At 53.9% G+C, this 20,782-nt stretch overlaps 1 protein-coding gene across 2 annotated transcripts in view; it reads right to left on the reverse strand.

The window, feature by feature from the left end:
- Nucleotides 1-1,193: 1,193 nt before the first annotated feature.
- AP3B2 (adaptor related protein complex 3 subunit beta 2) overlaps nt 1,194-20,782 on the reverse strand; it is a 33,540-nt gene continuing 13,951 nt past the window's right edge. For both annotated transcript variants that reach the window (XM_041753843.1, XM_041753842.1), the window contains exons 5-26: nt 19,881-20,041; nt 19,536-19,602; nt 19,252-19,434; nt 18,868-19,151; nt 18,301-18,355; nt 17,939-18,010; nt 16,590-16,652; nt 16,106-16,238; nt 15,739-15,848; nt 14,903-15,079; nt 9,189-9,375; nt 7,857-7,975; nt 7,283-7,391; nt 6,878-6,995; nt 6,329-6,512; nt 6,125-6,185; nt 5,690-5,796; nt 5,273-5,501; nt 4,794-4,878; nt 4,486-4,583; nt 1,725-1,863; nt 1,194-1,620 (exon numbers count right to left, since the gene is read on the reverse strand). In XM_041753843.1, coding sequence (XP_041609777.1) covers nt 1,470-1,620; nt 1,725-1,863; nt 4,486-4,583; nt 4,794-4,878; nt 5,273-5,501; nt 5,690-5,796; nt 6,125-6,185; nt 6,329-6,512; nt 6,878-6,995; nt 7,283-7,391; nt 7,857-7,975; nt 9,189-9,375; nt 14,903-15,079; nt 15,739-15,848; nt 16,106-16,238; nt 16,590-16,652; nt 17,939-18,010; nt 18,301-18,355; nt 18,868-19,151; nt 19,252-19,434; nt 19,536-19,602; nt 19,881-20,041 — 2,892 coding nt within the window. In that variant the 3' untranslated portion in view covers nt 1,194-1,469. The remainder of the gene's footprint in view (nt 1,621-1,724; nt 1,864-4,485; nt 4,584-4,793; nt 4,879-5,272; nt 5,502-5,689; nt 5,797-6,124; nt 6,186-6,328; nt 6,513-6,877; nt 6,996-7,282; nt 7,392-7,856; nt 7,976-9,188; nt 9,376-14,902; nt 15,080-15,738; nt 15,849-16,105; nt 16,239-16,589; nt 16,653-17,938; nt 18,011-18,300; nt 18,356-18,867; nt 19,152-19,251; nt 19,435-19,535; nt 19,603-19,880; nt 20,042-20,782) is intronic.

The raw sequence follows: 20,782 nt of genomic DNA on the forward strand, positions 1-20,782 counted from the left end.
CAGTGATCCCAGGGAGACTGTGGGGCTCCAGCTGCTCTCTGGTGCCACAGAGCCCAGCCGGTCTCCAAGGACAGCAGCAGGGGCATCCCCTGGCACTTCCTCTGTCCTACTTCCCTGAGAGGAGGGCACACCTGCTGTACCTGTCTCTACCCCGCAGCGACTTGCTCAGGAAAGCCTCAGGGACAGGGCTGTGGGGAGGGAGGTATGGCCAAGGGAGTGGAGTCTTGGTCACAGAGGACCAGAGGCTGAGGCATCACATCTCAAACCATCATTTGAGTGTGTTCCTTGTAACCCAAGCAATCAACACGTTCTGGGGAAAAAGTGTTTCAAAAGCAAAACCAAGTTTGGGTAACACTGCTCCAACCTCTTTGGGGGAAGGATAGGTCACAGTGCAAATTGACATAGTAAAGGCTCTGAGAAGGTATGTGGGAAATAAACTTGTTTCATTTAAATCCATTATTCCTAATCTTGTTGATCATAGACTTTTTTTTTTTTAATAGAACACATGCTAATGTGATACTTTTTACACCTTTTGGAACCACTGCTCAGCCTCTTTTGTCAGGGGGAAAGGCATCAAGGATGGCCCTGACCCTCACTGCCACCTCCAGAAGGCGTGTCCCAGGGACAGAGGCTATCTTCATTGTTCAAGTGTCCACAGAGCAATAGCCTCTGCCCCTGGAACTTTGTTGAAATGCAGAATCTCAAGCCCCCCTGCAAACACTGACCAGAATTTGCATGTTAATAAAATCCCCAGCTGATGGGACAGGGGAAGCATTCTTCCACCTCTCCTGTTCTTCCCCAACTGCGATGGCTGGTTGGGTCATCTCCCCAGCCTGGTGAGGGCTCCGCTGCAGACATATTCTGAACCTCACACCTACATCTGGGGAGTTCCCCACATTATGAGTCTTCCCCAAAAGCCCATGGGGGAAACCAAGGGGCTGACGGTTACTGGAGAGGCCTCGCTTTTGCAGAGGCTCATAAAAATGACCAGGGAGTTCTTCCTGCTTGGTCTCCCTGTCTCTGCTTGGGTGTCTCTTCCACAGACAGACCTGGAGATTCAGGGACAGTCACCATAGAGTCCAAGCGGAGTCACCTGTGAGAATCAGCCACAGCCTTCCCTAGAAAGTCACAGGAACCACAGGTCACCCACTGCCTTATCAGAATCCAGAAGGAAGGAAAGCTGAACCAGCATATAGGGAGAAGACATTTTATTGGGATATTGCTACATAAATAGCTGCAGAAAGCCAGGAAGATGAGGGGAGCAGCTGCTGGCTCCCCCTGCATAGGTCACCATGGAACCTATAGGGAGGGGCCCTGTGGGGGAGCCCTGTGGGGAGCCTCATAATGAGCAGAGGGCAAGAGGCCCCTGTGGATACTATCTGCTATGAGAGAGAGAAGAGGGGGGCTAACAGCCCAGATACAATGAGGGAGCGACAAGTGGAGGTCAAAGAGGTCCTAGCCCTTGGGAATCACTGGGTCAGAGCCTGTACCACGTCCTTCACCAGCATGGTGCCAATCACCATCTTCTCACTGTTGACAGTCAGCTGGGCGGCTCCAGTGGGCCGGGCATCCAGGGTCAGTAGGACCAGGCTCCCACTGGTCAGTGTCCTGCCTGCAAATCTGAGGTGAGGGTAGAGGAAGGGGCTCAGCCTCGGGGCGTGGGGCCTCCTGCAGAGCCAGCCTCCCCAGAGCCCACCTCTTCCCCTCTGCTGGTGGCCTTGTACCTGTACTCATCAGATGTCCCACAGGGTACACGACCCAGGTTGGCAACGGTTGTCACTTTCTGCACCACAATGTGGTCACTCCGACAAGTGTCTGGCAGCGTGAGCTTCTCTGTGATCTCGCTCATGCCTGTCAGCTTTCCTGGGGGCAGAGATTGTGATGAGGGCAGAGGCCATGCTGGGACCAGAGGCTGGCACCTGAGTCTGTCCACTGAGCATCCTCAACCAAGTTCCCCTCAGTCTGGCCAGGTCTCATGCTAAGAGAGGGTCTGAATCTCTCGATCTTAAGGGGCTACTTTCCTGCTGGACCACACCCTCCTTTAGGAAGCCAGCCTTCCCCACCCTATGCCACCCCAAGCTCTATCCATGTTGTTGACCAAAGACTGGTCTGGCACTTCCCCACTGTCAGACATCTGGGCTATGTGCCCCTTGGAAGGAAGGGACCAGTGGACGTGGTGCCCAGTCAGCTCGAAGAGGTTTTCTCCAATCCAGCCCTCACACTCTGGTCCTTCCTGGCTGGCTCTCCCACTCACGTTCAAATCCCTCCCAGCTCCTGGAAGCTAAGCCCTCACAAACAGATTATGGATGGCTGTTATACTCCTGATCAAGGCACTGGTCCTCACTGGACAGGCCAGAGTCCAGCAGCCACTCAAGGCTCTCAGAGGTGGACCTCTCATTCCACCTGTGGGAAGAGCTCCAAGCCTGGCCAGGGCTCCTGAAACCCCTACAACCCCTCACTCTACAGGTCTGACCTCAACCCTCCATTCACACATGCTAGGCCAGCCGTGTGATGTCCTCCTCCTGCCCTCCTGCCACCCTTTCTTCAGCCTTTGTGTCCTCCTTCATTCTTCTCTTTCTGAGAACAGACCTCCCTCTCCTGCTGCCCTCATCCCCTTCCTTTCTGACTAGCGACATTTGTCTCTGTACCTTTACTTTTCCTGCGGCCAAGTCTCTGAGTCCCTACACAGTCCTCTCCAGAAGCAAGAGTTCCTCATGGCAGTGCCATGTCTCCCTCTCCATGCATGGTCAAGTCCTCCACAGAGGGCTCCATTGCCTCAAGCCCTGGTCTCCTCCCACCCACTGCAATTGGCCTCTGTCCCCCATTTGCAATGACCTGCCTGCTGAAGTAAGCAGCAGCCTCCAATCTGCGATCTGCTGCAGCGCTCTGGCCTGTCACCATCTGACCCCAGGGCACGCTTCTGGTGTTCTCTCTGGGTTCTCTTTTTGCCTCTCACTCTTCCTTCTCTTACCCCTCCCCTCCTTCTCCTGAGGAATGCAGGTTTTCTGCAAGGATGCTCCCTGGCCTTCCCTTCCCACCGGTCTCTCCCCCAGGGCCCTCTGACTCATTCACAGCTTCAGCTCTCACCTCTGTACTCATGACTCTAGCCTAGAGGTGTTTCCAGGGCACAGGCGCACATCTTCAGTTACTTGCTAAAGGCTGCCTCCTGAATCTCCCAAATGCACCTCACAATCAGCTCCTCTGAAACCAACCATGATCTCCCCTCCTCCCCTGACTAGCCCATTCCTCCTTCTCCCGTATCAGGGCTTTGGCAAATTACAGGCTGCAGGCCAGATCTAGCCTGATCCAGTGGGCTGTATGGCCTGCAATGTTTTTTATATTTTTTAAGAGTCAGGGGAAAAGAAATCAAAGAGTATTTCATGACATATGAAAATGATGTGAAATTCAAATTTCAGTGTCCATAAATAGAATTGTATTGGAACATAGCCACACTTGTTCATTTACACATTATCTGTGGCTGCTTTGTGTTAACAACAGCAGAGTTGAGTAATTGTAGCAGGGACTATATGGCCGAAAACATTTGCTTTCTGGCCCATTACAGGAAAAGTTTGTCAACTCCTGGTCTAAGTGAAGGGTACAGTTCTTCCTGCCATCCTTGGATACTTCCCTCTATTCCTCATCAGGGCAGCAGCCCCTGGCTCCCCCTTCCCAGCACCACTACCCCGCCCCAGCCCTGCAGTCCCTTTGCTGGGGCTCTCATCTCCATCCTCACCATCTCTCACCAGAGCTACTGCAATAGTCTTGCACACAGTGACAGAATTTAGGCCAAGGTCACACAGCAAATGAGCAGCGGGGTCAGAATTTTGAGCCATAAGTCACAAAACCCCATGCTTCCCCTGCCTACGCTGTCCCGCATCTTGTCCCTGGGGCAGGCTCTCCCCATCCAGTCCTAGCTATGAGTGCTGCCGGATTCTCCTGGCTGAAACAGAGATCTGAACCTGGCCCCTTCCTCAGACACCTTTCAGGGGGTCCTCCACTGCTAGGGAAATGAGACCTACAGTCCTAATCTCCCTCACAGTCTTGGTGGACCTGATAACTTTGGCGACCCCTTCCAGCTCTGAAATTCTGAGATTGAAATCCCTTTGCATAGCAATCAAGGCTTTCAGAAACTAGACCAGACATCTCATTTTCAGCTTTGTTCTGACTACCCCTCTGTGCTGGACTCCTGAGCTCCAAACCAAACTCTTTTCCTTTCTTCCCTATAAACTTTCACTGGGACACACTCATGGTATCTCCCCAAGTTGAATGCTGGCCTAGAATTTTCTGCCTGGCCAAGTCCCACTCCCTCTAAAGCCTCACTGAAGTGTTCCACCCTCTGTGAAGCTTCTGCTGGAGGCACAGGCTATGAGGCCTCCCTCTGTCTGAAGATGGCGAGGCTCCTCCAGCAGGACTGCATTGGGAGCTTACTGAGAGCCCCAGTGGATGGTGCTGAGCCCCCTCCCTTCTACCCCAGGGAGCGCTCACCTTGTTCCTTCTTGAACTCATTCTCACTCATGAACACAGGAGCCATCAGCTCCCCAACGGGTGGCTGAATGGAGACATAGAACTGCCGGGTTTGGGTACTGGGAAGGGTGGGAGGAGACAGAAGGAGAGGAAATGAGGCCAGCATCTTTCCCCTCACTCCCCCACTTTGTCTGGAAGCAACAAGAAAGTGAGAGAAGATCTGATGGCTTGAGATGGCTTCTGGATCCAGCAGCTCATGATGCATCCCTGACATTCTGCTCCCTCCTCTCCCCAGCCCACCCTCCACCCCACCAGAGCTGAATACACACCACAGCTGGAAGTTGGCCACCTGGGTTGAGTCACAGAAATTAATGCCCATTACAGCAGTGGCAGATTCTCCCGGCGCCAGGGACTCTGCAGCGGTATGAGGCAGGGAAAGGGGGAGAGGGGCAGACACCATCACCTGAGAGGTCTAGAACCCACCACTGTCAGAACTGATCACTCCTCTAGGCACTCCTGACTTTCTGGGCCTTTAGAGACGGCTCCTGGTTTTCTCCTTAAATCTAACTACCCTTTCCCCAATCCCACCCTCACCCCATTTAAATCAGTCCTGAAACCACAAAGGCCTTCTGCTCTGATATGGATGTGCTGGTTTCCCAATCTATCTTGTCTACCAGGGCATGATCACATCAGATGCCCTCTCTGTACCCCCACAGCCTGGCCCAGGGCAGAGAGGGCATTGGCAGCCACAGAAAGATGGACTCTACCCAGGTGCCTCCTTCTCTACCATGTCCAAGGCCCTTCGTACCGATTTCAGGAAATTCCTGGATGCTGATGCCAGGGGGCAGTTTGGGAGTGCCCACGTGAAGGCCCTTGATGGGGGTCTCAGAGCTGTTGGAGAAGTGGATGTGCACAGACACCATGTGGGGGTCCCCAGAGAAAGGCTGGCGGCTGAAGGTGTAGTCCACAGCCAGCCCCTCGCCAGCTACGCGATGCAGCAGCTCCTGCCTCCCAACACCAGACACCGGACTCAGCAGCTGGAGGGGAGGAAGAGCAAGGAGAGCGCCCATCCCTGCCTTGTCTTCATCTACAGTCATCGAGCAATGGGGACTCAACGCTATCCCCTACTTCACCCCCCCCCACACACACACACAAAGCCACACTATAGGATGCACCACAGAGATGATGCAGACCCGCCCCAGCAGTCCTCCACCATCCCACTCACCGAGGGCACCAGCGGGGAGTCTGTGAGCGTCAGGCCCTCCAGGTCAGTAGCCAGACTGGTGGACACAATCGTGGGGGGAGACACAGGCTGGACACTGGGAGGAGTGACTGTGGGAGTAGATGAGGGAGGGGATGATGAGGGACAGGCAATGTGGAATTGGCTTGGATTGAGCAGGGAGCCCAGAGTTCGGGGAGCACACGGTTCAGCACCACGGACAGCGAGGCACATGGTCGCCTGGGGGCTCCGGGCAGATTTTGGTCCTTGATCCCAACCCCACACCTGGGGAAGTCGCCCTGCTGCCTCTCAACCCAGAAGTGTGTTCCGTCTGCTTCTTCTACCCTGGAAACCTGGGGAGCCTAACCCAGAGCTCCCATGGACCTTGTAAGCCATCCTCCCGAGGTGTCCTCCCCCGTGACTTCTACCACCCAAACTCACAGTCCTCTAGGTCAAGCAGGGAGATCTCCTTGGCCACGGGGGCACTTTTGCTGCTGGGAGGCTGAAAGAAAAGAATGGGATGCAGGTGCAGGAGGAGAGCATGGCCTGTTCTGGGTTGGGTAGGTGATACCATGGTCTATTCTAAATGGTGGGGAGATGACTGGGCCTGGCCCATGAGCCCCCCTCCCGCCCCAAGGTTCTCACTGTTTTTTTCCTCCAGGAATCAGGTTCCACCTGCTCCTCTTCGGTGTCTGATGTCCTCTCAGACTCTGATGAGCTACTGCTGGAATCACTGCCCTCATCTGAGGATGAACCTTCTCCTTGTCCCTCGGCTACCTTCTTCCTCTTCTTCATCTTCCTCTTCCCACTTTCCTCTTCACTCTGTTCACTGGAGGAGAGAGGGCAGGTGGGGCTCAGACCCAGCCTGGACACCCCTCTTGTCTCACAGAAGAGCAGGAGAAGCCCAGGAAAGTGGGAGGGAGGGTAGGGAGCCTAAGCCAGTGGAGCCCACACCCAGGTTCCTATGCTGGGGCCCCTGGCCCCAGACTGCTTCTCCAGGCCGCCCCCCATGAGAGCACAGAGATCCTCTATAGCCAACCACAGCAGCGATCATGGGAGTAGACTGGGATTTGCAGGAGGTCTGCATGAGGAAGCACAGGGGCTCTTAGGAGAGTGGCTAAGGCTGAGCATTCCCCCTTCTTTTCCAGAGGAGTTTCCTAAACCCCACCAGCATCTGGCTGGCTGGCCTCTTACCTCTCACTGCTCTTCCCTTTCTCCTCCTCCTGGTCTTCACTATCAGACTCACTGCTGGACTCCCCGGAGCCACTCTCACTGCTGCTCTTACTGTCTGAGGCACTCTCGGACTCGGGGTCTGTGGAGGAACTGTCTCAGGCCCCCTCCCTGTGTGCAGAGCAGGTACCCTGGGACCCCACCTTGACTCAGCACTGAAGCTGCAACCCCCTGAGCTGCCTCTGGCCCCAGATGCCACCTGCACCAACCAGGACACAGGTGGACTAGTAGGAGACATGCAATCCCTCAGGTCTACCAACACACATACAGGTCTACACAAGCAGGTGCACAACCCCGGGGACACATGAAACCATGTGAAACACACACACAGGCAGGAGCACAGAATCCCAGCTCTGCCAATCTCCTCACCACTGTCTGCAGACTCTGTGGGGCCTGACTCCCCCTCAGAGTCTGAGTAGAAGGGCTTCTCCTTCTCCTTCCTCTTCTCTCGATTTGAGCACTTGGTCCATTCAGGTACCTGGAGATGGGGGTGGGGCAAGAGGAACATTAAATCATGGTTGAGGCAGAGGAAGGAAAGCACAAGGCTTTAACTTTGCACCTGCCTCTTCTTGAGCCCTACTTGGACCAGTCTCCAAGAGGGAAAGTGGGGATGAGTGGAGAGGCACTGTCCATGGAGGGGAGGAGAGGCTGCTGAAAGAGGCAGCACTGCTAACCAAGGAGGAAATGGGGTACAGCACACGAGGAGGGTGAGAGGGGAGCGCAGGGTGGGACAGAGAGCACTGCACACAGAGTAGAGGGCACATGGCACACAGGCAGGGGGACCTCAGTGTATTCGCCCAACAGGCCCACGTGGGTCTCGATAAGAGACAGATCTTCTTCCTGCATGTGGGGAGGGTGTCAGGAGGGCCGGGCAGCACTGCCAGGACTCTCTGCTATTGCCCTCCCCCCCACACACACAATTCAATCCTTTACCCCTGCTGACCTCCACATTTCGCACAGATGGGTCTGGAGCTTCCTCTGGCCAGTCTGGGAGCTCCTGGTAGCCTGTGGCCTTGGCATTGAGCAGGTGGGACAGTGAACCCAGCTGGAAGTGATCCCGGTCTGGGGGCAGGGTTAGAGGTCAGGCCAGTAGTAGGTTTTAGGAAATCCCCTAAGAGAGTTATCTCCTGGGGTGGGGGGCACGACTCTGGTCAGGATCCCCCTCTAGGCAGATGAAAGCAGTGAGCATGTTCTGTTAGGATTCTTCCACCCTGATCGCACCCTCGGGTTGTCTGGCCTGACTAGAGCAAGGGCTGAGGGAGGGGGGCAGAGGGTGGTGGACTCCAGGCCTAGAAGATGCTGCTGGCTCCTCTGCTTGGTTCTATCTAAAGGGGAGGCAGACATATGAGCGTGGCTCCTTTTCCGGGGCAATGTGGGCTGCATGCTTTTGCACAGCCAGGCTTGGGAAGGCGGCCTGGTTGGTAGGAGGAAGAGGCTGGGCAGGTTGGATCAAGGCCGGAAGACACGCCTGGTCAGACTCTGGACCCCGTGGGAAGGCACGTGCAGTCTGAACGGGAGTGGGAAAGATTCAGGGCCTGAGGTCCAGCCTGTGGCATCGGAGGGCAAATCAGAGACTGATGAGTGGGGATGGTGTTGAGGAGAGAGGAATTCCTCCTTCCTGGGAGATTTTCAAACTTGCTCCATCCCTCAGAATCTCCCTATTCCTGAGGTCCAGGGAAGGGAAAATGCAGAACCGAAAGACACCCTGGAGAACTGAGCTTTGTGACAGAGGCTCCCCTCCTGTGTAAGATTCCAAGGTCCAGAGAGCCAGCTGAAGGACCCTCCCCTCCTGGCCTCTCCCCAGGCCCCCGTCATAGGAGATGCACCCAAGGACAGAGAGGCAACGCTGACGACCCAGCATTTGGGCTGAGCTCCAGGGACAGCCCAGAGTGCTGGCAACTTCTTCCTCAGGAATTTTACAAACATACACCTCTCCTTTGAATGCTGTTTGATTTCCTGCCTTCCCAGGTCCTTGGTATTTAAATCTTGATAGGTAGTGCCAGCTCAGGGAGGGAGGTGGGCAGGGGAGCCAGATGGGGAAGGAGCCAGGAGCCCATACCAGCTGGGAGGTATGGTTGTGGGTTAGTGGGTGATTAAGTCCTGGGTGCTGCAGGACAGGCAAGAGGGGGTGGGCTAGGGGGAAGTGGAGACTGGCATTTCTCCAGAAGTCCTGATGTTTGGCTAAGACTGGGACCTTAGGGGCACAGTCTGGATCTGGGGTTCTGGCCAATTCTTCCCCCTCCACCAGGAGGTCACCCTTGATTTCTGCTCACACCTTTGAAGGATGACTCCAAGACTGGGGCTGGTTTGGGTGCCAGGAAGAGCTTCTTGGCATGACGGCTGAGGGCCCCCCCTTGCTCTGAAGGGACGATCAGCTGTCTGGTAAAGCGCGCTCGGTCACGGATGTCATAGTTCTGGTCATACTTGGCCAGACTCAGCACGTACTGGGTCAGCAGCTTGGTCTGGGGGATGAGAGATGATCAGCAGCCATCAGAAAGCGTGGGGACACAGAAGGCCCTTTAGCAGTCTGTAAGCCGACACCTCCAAGCAAGTGCTTCCCTCCCAGCTGAGGGCCAGCTGCCCCCACCACGCCCTCTCCCACCTGCTGTTGTACCACTCTGCCATTCCCCTCACGTTCCTGGCTGATGCCTGACCCGAATTCTGACAACTGCCGTGGCCCAGCAAAAGAGGTTGCCCTTTTGGAATCTCCTCCCTCTTGGCCGTGGGCCCCATCATTCCTCAGTCTGGGGTCCCCACTGTACCCCGCCTACTCCAGGCCGGGTACTTTGGGGTGGCAGGATGAGTGAAGGTCTGGAACATTCTACTGGAAATCCCACAATTCCCAGCCAGCATCACCCAGAGGAAAAGTAGACAACAGAAGGAGACCGGAGGACACACAGGGATCCCCTGGGCAAGGGCTGTCCTCATGCCCCATTAACCCATATGGTAGACTCTGAGCAGCCTGGAGTCTCCAGAGGCCATGGCCTCCCCTGGAAGGTTCTGAGATCACAGCAGACTGGAGCTGCCTATGGGTTTGCGGGAATCATGCAGGATCCACTGTCTGCAATGGAGGCAGCCACATCCCAGGACCCAAAATCTTGATCCTGGACTTCTCTGACTTGCATTCATAGCATGATAGGGGGCAGACGTCATGGATGGAGGCCTTCTAGGGCTGTGTGTTGTGTATGGTGCTTCACATGACCTCATGGAATGTCTGCAGCCCTTCTGAGAGGTAGGGACTGTTGCCCCCACTTACAAAGGAGAAGCAGAGTCAGAAGCGACATATTTTAGGTTAAAGAGCCAATTGGTGCTGCTTCTAGGCCCAGGCCCATCGGAGCCAGCAATCTGCACTGCCTACTGCTGACATAAGGGGGCTATCCCCAGCTGGGTCTCCATGTCTTGTGACCAAGACAGAACCACCAAGTACACAGATCTCCTGTCCCTACAGCCAGAGTGCCCAGGGCAGCAGGAACCAGTGGAGGTAGTCCTGAACCAACCCTGGTCTGCCTGAGGTTTATGGACATCCAGCCAAGTACCTGGCTGACTTGGGTAACCAACCCAATGGGAGCATCACAAAGGATCAGAGCTGCTGCTGTGGCAAAGCTAGAGAGCTACAGTGACTCCCTTGTGCCTATGACATGGCCCACAGGGACTTCGGCTCAGTCCCTCTTAGCAGTAGCAGCGCCTGCTACACTTTTCCCATCACAGGTAAGTATTCTCAACTCCATCCCCCCTCAGATGCCTTGCAATGGACTCTGTCACAGACCTTCCCTTCCCTGGGCCAGACATCGTCTGACTGCTCATGGCTGGTGGATGCCCTCATCAACATGGTCCATCATCAAGATGCTGCTGATTCCCTTCTACAGACTTCCCAGCTGACTGATCAGACTCCCCCCTACCCCTACCACCCCCCCAAGTCCTTGCCTAGTTCTGGAAAGAAGTGTTAAGGATTTGGATCTGTCTGTCCACAAACTTCACTGTATTATCAACAACCAATACAGGAAGGGGTTGGTTCACCCACTTCTATGGTGCAGGATTTGCTTATAACAACTCATTACCCTTCTCCATACCAAGGATCCATTCACCAGAAATCATAGCATCCAGCCTGCACCGGCAGGACCGTCACCTCATTCAGCCAGGATGTGCAGGATTTATGGGCAGCTCAAGAGGGCCTATGAGACATGCGACAGTGCACCAAGAACAGAACCAGGTCCCCATGGACCAGTGGGCTCCAGCTTCTGGGGTAGACTTTTAAGTAAGGAACATGGACTCCTTTTCAAAAATGGATGTTAACATACCTGCCACCTTCCAACCACCTGTAAAATCACACTGGGACACCAGCTCCTCAGAAAAAAATACAACAAAATACATCCTGACCCTACATATAGAAATAAGCTCTAGATGGACATGGCCCACAGATTCTAAGGTCCTCCCCCACAATTCCTGCCTCCTGGTATTTGTGCCTTTATGCAATCCTCTCTCCATGAGTGTGGGCAAGACCTAAAACTCGCTTCTAACCAATAGGATATGGCCAAAGTGATGGGGTGAAATCTAATCCCATGATTATGTTTCATTATATAAGATTTGCTCTAGAGACTTTTTACCTTGTAGCTTTGAAGAAATAAGCAGTGGTGTTGGGAGACCCCCTCGGCAAGGAACTGAGAGTGCTCCCTTGAACTGAAGTGGCCTCCAGCTGACAGCCAGTAAGCAGCCAGGGCCTCAGTCCTAGCATCCCAAAGAACTGCACCCAAGCACCGACCCTGCCAATCTGGAAGTGAACCCTTCCCTGTAGAGTCCCAGATGAGAACCCAGTCTTTGCCAACATCTCAATGGTAGCCATGCATAAGACCTAATGAAACCCCATGCCTTGACTGTTAACCCACAAAAATTGTGAGAAAATAAGCATGTTGTTTTAAGCCATTAAGCTTACGGTAATTTATTACACAGCAAGAGAAAACTACTACAATGGATTTAAAAAACACAAAAATAGAAATCTAGATGAAATTACTGGTGACATTTTTAAATGACATATGACTGGGGAAATAACTTTCTAAATATGACGGCACTTGAAGGAAACAGAAATGAAAAAATTAATATATTGAATAAGACACCGATGGGCAACTTCTAGATGGCTATCTATAGGCACCAGAAATGTATTTTTTAAAGCTAAGGGGGGCGCTTGTGTGGCTCAGTGGTTGAGCATCTGCCTTTGGCTCCGGTCGTGATCCCGGGATCGAGCTCCTCATAGGGAGTCTGCTTCTCCCTCTACCTGTGTCTCTGTCTCTCTGTCTCTCATGAATAAATAAATAAAATCTTTAAAAAATAAATAAGAGCTAAGAAAATATAAGATTAATGGTGTTGTCTTTTCTAAGTAGTAGGCCTATGGCTAATTTAAATTTTTAATTATTATTTTCCTGGATTTTCCAAATATGTTATGATGATCATGCATAAGCTTCCTGATATTAAAAAAAAGTTACCTTTTTAATTTTTAATTCTGCAGAACTTTATCAAAATCTTCCATCCAACGTGGAGGCCAGATTTTAGCTCCCACCATGCTCCTAAAGGACCCTCCTCCCACATATCTCACCTGGCACACAAAAAGCAAACTCACTGTCAAAAGAAGTCCAGGCAGTTGCCCCTGGTGCCGTACCCTGGTGCTATAATGAGCACCTTCACTGCTGCCGCCACCCCAGTTCCTCTGTTAATACATCTATTATCAGAGTTTTGGTGGCCTGTGGCCTGGAACCTGGTTATCTGCTGAGCCACAGCAGGCAGAGCTATGGCCATCCCTCTGGCCTCAGCCTGGGCCAGGATCTGGCGTGTGCTGGCGGTCAGTAAGTTGGGAATGGCTGGGATTGCTATGGCCCATTGCAGCCCCAGAATTTCACCCATGGTAGCAGGAGGAGGAAGCATCACCACTGTTTTACGTGAACATCCATATGCACATCCAAACCTCTTCCCTTCTGGTGTGCTAGGGATTCCCTTTTCTCTACCACTTTGAGAACAGGCTGGGAAGAAAAAAATTGGAAAAAAAAATGGAGGGAGGAGAAAAGCTCTCTTCATTGAATCAAAGAACCATCCTTTAGGGTCTGTACCTGGGAGGGTGCACCTTTAGTACAGGGCACCTGGAGTTAATGTCCATTTGCCAGAACAGCTATACTGGCCGCCCTGATGGGAGTAGGACCCCCCTGTCCTATCTAGAAGAGGGGTTCAGCTGGACACACCCGCACTTCCTGCTCCAACCCTGACTACAGTTCTTATTGCTTTGTGTTTTGTACCAATTCCCCCACTTTGCTGTGAGCCTTCGGAGGTCAGTAAACATGTCTCACTCATTGTCATTATCCCAGGACATATCTCTGTGCCAGGCACAGTAAGCATGCGGGAAATGCATGTTAGGTAAAGCACTGAGCAAATGTACATATAGCTAACAGTGCCAGCTTAGGGAAATGGCATGTGGACACACCCAGCTTATGAGAACGTGCCGACATCACACATCACCATCCTGGGGCTCAGGAGTCTTGCTCGGTCCTCAGCCTCTCTGGGCAGCTCCCCACCCACGCGGCTTCATCTTTTCAAATGTTCCTCCCACCTGTTCCTTCCTCCTCTCTGAACGAAGAAGGCACACAAATATTTGTTCAGGGACTGAACACCTCCCCACGGTGCTCCAATTTCTCTCTTCAACCCACTTCTCCCGCAATACTGACACTCACAGACCTGGTCCCATGCATGACAGCTGCCTGTCCCAACTCCCGACAAGTGTCCCAGCCTATGGTGGCCCTGCCTCCCCAGCTTTACAGCACCCACCATAGGCACATGGATCAAAGGAGCCACTGAAGAAGCACAAATGCCTGTCCCAACTCCCGACAAATGTCCCAGCCTATGGTGGCCCTGCCTCTCCAGCTTTACGGCACCCACCGTAGGCACATGGATCAAAGGAGCCACCGAAGAAGCACAAATGCCACTATCCAAAGACTCGATGGGAAGGCAAAGAAACCACCTGCAGGTGGGCAGGGATGTCACAATCTCTAGGGTTTACCCATGTTGCTGACCCCAACCAGCCGCCCAGGAGCTCTGCTCCATGATTGCCAAATTATTTCTAGAAAGGGAAGGGAGTAACTCTTTTAGGCTTTGTGGACCATATGGACTCTTGAAACTAGTTAACTCTGCTGTAGCACAAAGGCATCCATATACAATAAACAAATGAATGGACATTTCCATTCCCAATAAAACTTTATTTACAAACACAGGCAGCAGGCTGGATTTGGTCCACAGGTGATCATTTACCAACTCCCAACTCCCTTAACTGAGTGGGGTAGTGAGTATAGGAACTGTCACAGTGCTTAGCCTCTCCAACACCTTGAAAACTCTGCACATTACACTGTATTTTTAGGACAATATCTTTCAACCATCTCAGGGGTTGCTCGACACTTAAGAGGCTTTTAATATCCTGATATTCCAGCTTAGTGGAGCCATGCCCTTGGCTATGGTACCTCTCATAACCTTTAACCTTGAGAATGACAATGGACACCAGTACTGCCCCAGCCGAGCAGAGACTTGCCCTTACATCCCTGGCACAGACTGGCCGAACACGACCAAGTCTTGGAAGGAAGGACAGACCCTATCTCCTAGGACACATTTTCTCCCACCAGTGTCTGTCATCACTGGCCGCTTCCTCAGTCCCACTCCACTGTGGTTCTTACGGCCCCATTGCTCCCAAGGTAGCAGGTAGGAACACTCTGTGACTGGAGGTCACAGCCCCACAGCAGAGCCTCTTCAACGACGGCCACCATCCCTACCGGCCCCAGGTCCTCAGAGTAGCTGTGGACACTGGGGGGACACCAGTTACCTGGATACACTAGACTCTTGCCCTGCATTCTCTCTTCCAAAAGAGATGCTGGAGTTCACACTTATTTGGTGAGGGCCCACAGATTCCTGCCTCAGCCATTCCCAGGGCCCAGCATGTTTTAGGGGGCATCTTTCAATCCTTACCTGCTTCGAGTTAGTCAGGTAGAGCTTGGCTGCCAGATTGATGACCTGTAGCTTGACGATGTCCTCCTCTGCCGTGAAGGACTTGGCCATTTTTCTCAGGACATCAGGTGCAATCTTGGGGACGTGCTCACAGTACTCGCCGATAAGCCACAGGATGCTGGCTCGGGCCATGGGCACCTGTTGGTGTGTGAGAAGGGTCAAGACAGGTGTACATGTGGAAATGTGGATGGGCATGTGGCTTGCCACACCAATGGGGATCCTCCCAACTGTGCTGGCTTATGAATCATGGGGATCTCTGGAAATGGGTCAGGGGGCTGGTGGGAGAGATATTAAAAGGTGAGCATTGCCTGGGCAGCGTCTCCCCTCTCCCCAGGGGTTTACTAGCATAGGCACAGTTTTCAAGGGCCAAAGTCAGCCCTGGTTTGGTTTAGAAGACTGATTTTCTAGATCCATTGCACCTTCAGTGTTTTACTTTCGTCTTATTCTTCCTGAATCTTCAAGGAATACCTTATTTGAATGTTTCAGCTTCGCAGTGCAACAGAAAAACATGAGCTTTGTCAATTGGCCAGAGCTTCAGAGCAAAGAGGAGCAGTGGTATAAGAGGAACATGGAGCTCAGCAAGGGACCCTCAAGGGGTAAGTGAGTCTTGGGCAAAACATAGGGACCATGTGGATGCTCCCTTTTTCCCCTTCCACCTGCAGACCTTTCAGAGCCAGCATGGAAGGTAAGGACATTGATCTTATGAAGGCTTAGAAGTGTTTAATTACAGGGTTTTAAAATCACGTTGGGGGGGGGGGCCCGCTGGGATGGGAGGGAAACTAGGGTTCCTCCCTCACCTGGATGTTATCTGTGAGCTTTGCCAGATGTTTGATGATCTCTCCGTGCTGTGCAGGCTGCATCTGGAGCAGCTTCTTAATGACCACCACGGACTCCGCCACCACAAGCTCTGTGCACCGGGACATGAGCGTGTGGGCCCCAGGGTAGTCAGACAGCCACAGGCAGGGGGACAGACACACCTGCAAGGGCCCCTGACCCCTGGGTCTCCTCCACAACTCCCTGCACTTCTCCAATGGCCCCCAAAGGCGTAGCAACACTCAGATGCTAAATGAGGTTGATGGACAGACAGATGAACATGCATTGTGTCTGGACAGACAGGCCGACGGCCACTGCTCATCAAAGCTGGCCACTCGGACACACACTGACCATCACGGTTGGATAGCAGCTGCACCAGGCCGTTGAGGCAGGTGTCCCGGACTCGGCCTATGTTGGTTGCACAGCGCCCAATGGCCTGGATCGTGGCTGCCACAAAGTCCTTGTCCATGCTGCGGATATAGGTCTGTGGGGCAGCATAACAGAGTGAACCCTCTGGGGGGTGACCATGCAGGCAGTGACTTCAGTGATTCTGCAGGCTTGAGGGTGACTGCTGGGGCAGCTTGTCACCCTCATTCAACGACTCATCATGCTGGAGACTAACCTCCAGGAGAGGGAGTGACACCCTCAGCCATTATGCAGTGACTCCCCAGCCCAAAGCCAGCAGAAGGCACTGCAAGGAGCCGAAGAGAATAGTTTCTCCACTTTTTCAGCCCTTACGAGAAAGTTGGCCCATTGAGATGATTCTTTCTGAGCACAGGGGCTACAGGGCAACTCTCCAGGGCCCCTCTGCTGGGAGCTGGGCCCTGGCCCATACCTGGAATTCCCGTAGGACAGTAGGGATGTTGGTCTCATTGGCCAGGTTGGTCAGCACTTCCAGCTGCAGGGGGGCAGAAAATGGGCAGCATGGCCAGTGGGCTCTCTGTGCTTTCACAACCCCTCATTCCAAACACCCTCCACAGACCAGAACACAATCCTACAGACAGCCCTGCAACATCCTTAAACCAATGAAAGAGATGACAGATTGTGAAACTCATCCAAAATGCAGGAGGACCAGTTTGCCTCGTAAATGGATTTCCTGCCAGAGTACGCTCATAGCACAATCATGTCACCTCTCCACCTCCATTGAAAACAAAGCCTCCTATTGCTTTCAGGATAAAGAGCAACATCCTTATCATTGTCTATAAATCCCGGTATGAGCTGACCGCTGTCTACCTCTGTTCTCACACTGCATTCCCCCTTGGCCTCCACACCCCATACTGGCCTTTTGTCAGACTGCTTCCTGTCTCAGGACCTTTGCTTATACTGCTTCTTCTGTGTGAAGCTGTTCTGCCGTTCCTGTCCTTGCATTCACCTAGGTAATTCGTGTTCATTTCTCAGGCATTTCTCAAGCCTCACTGCCTGGAGGAAAGCTTCCCTGACACCAGACTAGATCAGGCTCTCCAAGTCTATGCTCTGACGGTCCTCTGCAATTCTCTTTCTTACCACATCTCTCAAGTGAATTTTTCCATGTGTTTTGGGATTAGCTGCTCAGTGTCTCCTCCTCATCCCAACTAGACGGCAAGCACCCAAGGGTGAGGTGTCTGATGAGTTTGCCATCTCTCCTATCCCTAGATCTAGCTGTGACTGATACATAGTAGATGTTCAGAGTCAGGACTACCTGCTGCTGAATGAAATTACTCAATAAAGAGGAAGCAGAGATGGAATGGAATGTGGGTACGGGCTCCTGACACATCTCTGTGGGTGTATGTTTACATGGAAGCCTGAGGGGGTAGATGTGTAGGGAAAGGAACACTGTGGGTGGAACACAGGAGCCTGCCCGAAGTGGGGGCTAAGTAGGCATTCTGGAGTCAGCAGGCCACAGACCTCACCTCCTTGGGTCTACATTTTTATAAGATGAAGATCATGTATGCTTCCCAAGTTTAGTACAAAAATCAGATTACTTTATGTGTGCAAAGTAACAGATGTCTAATAGGTGAGAGGCAAAGGGTGAGTCCCTTCCCACTCTCGTCAGCCTGGCTTCCTGAGCAAATGCTTCTGGCTGGAGCAGCCACGGGCCCAGCTGCAGAAACAGGCAGGCCCAAGGTGGCCACTGTGGATATCTAAGTAGGTCGGTGCGGTGGGAGTGAGGCGGGAAGGCCCCATGCACTTCTGTCCATCACTCACCTTCAGGATCTTGATCTGGGTGGGGTCGGTGGATCTGATGTAGAAGCTCTTCAGATAGGGTTCAAACATACCCTGGCAGAGAGAGGCAGCCCAGGGAGCTTCATCACAGCAGTAGACCTGCCTCTCTCCCAGAGCTACCCCACTCTCCTGCCCAAGGCCCAGAATCCTCCCTCTCAGATCTGACCAGGTCTTTCTTCACTGGGTTTTCCTCTCTCAGCGGACCCCAGGATCCAAGCCCTGCTTATTCTACTGGGTTTGGGGTCTCCCCTTTGCCATGCTCTGCACAGCCCTTCCCCAGTGCCCCGCACACCCACAGGAGCTACGCCTCGGGCTTCCTGGGCAGGCTTCAGTCACTTGCTCACCCGGCGCTTGATGGACATGGTGGCCACGTTCTGGAGTACTACGTACTGCACCTCACTACGGAGAGAGGACAGGTCAGAGGTACCTGGGCCCCTCCACCAGGCCAAGGGGCAGCGAGTGGAGGGAAGGGAGGTGGGCCAGACAAACAGGAGGGAGAGGAGAGGACCAGTGTGGGGGGGGGGGCAAGAATGGGGTCAGTACAAAGTCTGGGGTGTTGGGGGTGCTATGTGCTCCCAGAGCAGCTGGCTGCTGGGAGGGCCTGCGGAGTGCGCCGGGCGGGCAAAGGCAGGCCAGCCCTGCCGCGCAGCCTTCTGTGGGCGGGGCGGGGCGGGCCTCAGCGGGCAGGTCACCTGTGTGGGCGGTGCCGGGGGCGGAGCAGCCCCCAGAGCGGGCGGGGCGGACCGGCCCATCCACCCCAGCAGCCCGAGCAGCCCGCAGTGCGGGCGGGGCAGGCTCCACGCACCAGCCCATCCATCCTGCTGGTGTGGGTGGGGCGGGGCGGGGCCCGGCCGGCGAGGGCGTGCAGTGCCCCCAGGGGGCGGGGCAGCCGGCCCAGCGGGGTTGCGCACCTGTGGCTGCGCAGGAGGCGCACCAGGGCCTTGGCGATGACGCCCACCTCCGCCTTGGGCGCCAGGTGGAAGTAGAGCTGCGCCACCGCCATCACCACGGCCGCGCTGCGGCTCTGCAGCAGCGGCTTTGTGTTGCGCAGCAGCAGCCGGTGGTCGGGATCCATGACGTAGGGCTTGCGGGCGGGCAGCGCTGCGGTGGTCGCCTCCTCTGAGCCCGGGCCCTTGGCCTCATCCTCTTCCGAGCCGTAGAAGGCTTTCTCGGGGTTCTCCTCCAGCAGAGATTCCTGGGGGCGGGGGCGGGGCGGGGGTGGGGCAGTGGGCGCCTCCTCCCGGCCGCCCTCCCCCCTGCGCGGCCGGGGCGAGGGCTGGGGCCCTGGCACTCACGTTCTGGGTGGGGCTCAGGAACTGCGTGCGCGCATAGCGGGTGAGCATGCTGATGATGACCACCTGGCCCCACTCCTCCACGTCGATGAGCAGGTTACAGAGTTTCCGGTAGTTCTTGTGAATCAGGTCGATGCGCTCCGGGCACACCTCCTCGAAGGCCATCACCACGCTGCCCGCCACCAACTGGGGAAGAAGGGGCAGTGGCTAGAGAGGGCGCGCAGGAGGGGCCGAGGGCCTCTGTCCCGCTCCTTTCCACCGCCCGGCCGTGTGTGAGGTGTACACACCGTGGTCTTGTCGGCCAGAAGCTTCTCAATGACCTCGATCAGCTGGTCCTTCTGGTCAGAATCCAGACTGAAGGGGAAACAGTGAAAAGGAATTTGCCCCTCGCCCCATCTCCCACCTTCCCAATATCTGCCCAAGCTGTGCCCACCTCCCTCACCCCAACCGCATTGGTGAAGAGGTGTGAGCTGCCACCACCACTGTCCTCCATCTCTGTCAGTTCCCCAAACCGTCTCAAAGCATCCCAAGTATAAAAGAAAAAGGGCAATCTGCAAGACCTGGGAGGGGTCAGGGGTGCTGGGGACTTGAGAACCGCTCCCAGAGGAGTGAAGGGCTGTATTGGGGCATACCTGTAGAGTTTAGGGATGGCATGAGCTGCTGTTTTCCGTACATAGGGTGACATGTCCGAGGCAGCTTCCTTAATGGCCAGCATCATGATGGGCACTATGATGGGCACCCGGATGCTAGACAGGACACGGAGGGCACTAGCCCGGATCAGCTGGTTGGGGTCCTAAGAGCAGAGGTGGAGGCAGAGCCCTGAGAGAACACAGTGCGCTGATAGGAAAGGCTACACCTCTGGAACCCACTGTTCCTGGCTACCTCCCCAACTCCCTGAATGATGTGCCAGTGCTAGTACCTGGGGGGTACTACTTGAGGGAACTGGCTTTTGGCCCCCGCTGCAGAAATCTGATACCTGAACAGTTGTGGCAATGGGTTGCTTCACTTTCAGGAAGAGTAAAAATCTTCTAGAATACCTGAAGTTCCTGAAACACCTCCTGGTCCTCGAGTGGGATTTTGGGGGGGAGGAGGGGTCTTTGTATTTATGCCAGAGCTGACTACCAGCAAATGTAAACTGGCCTTCTTCCCAGGGTTCATCTTTAACGCTCCTTTTCCCCAGCAACTTCCCAAAAGTTGCTCCTCTTCTTTTCCTCCAGTGTTTAAAATACATAGGTGCACAGGTCCCTCCTCTTTGCTCCTGCTGCATCCAATACACACCTGGGAAGAGCCTTTAGTATACTGCAATCATGGCTGCAGCACTACTGTAAATTGCTGTGAATTTTAGAGAATGGTGGACAATGGGAGAGGTTTTAGAACACTAAATGGCAGATGCCTCCCTGAGGTTCTAAAACAGAAAAAGAGAAGATCCATGAAATGACAGGGGACGATAATGGTAATCCCTGTCAAAATTCTAGAACTGATTTTTAAACACATGGTTTAGAAGCACTTATTTAAAAAGCAGGAGTCTGTATTT

Source organism: Vulpes lagopus, chromosome 4 (genome assembly GCF_018345385.1).
Source record: "Vulpes lagopus strain Blue_001 chromosome 4, ASM1834538v1, whole genome shotgun sequence".
NCBI classification, from domain to species: Eukaryota; Metazoa; Chordata; class Mammalia; order Carnivora; family Canidae; genus Vulpes; species Vulpes lagopus.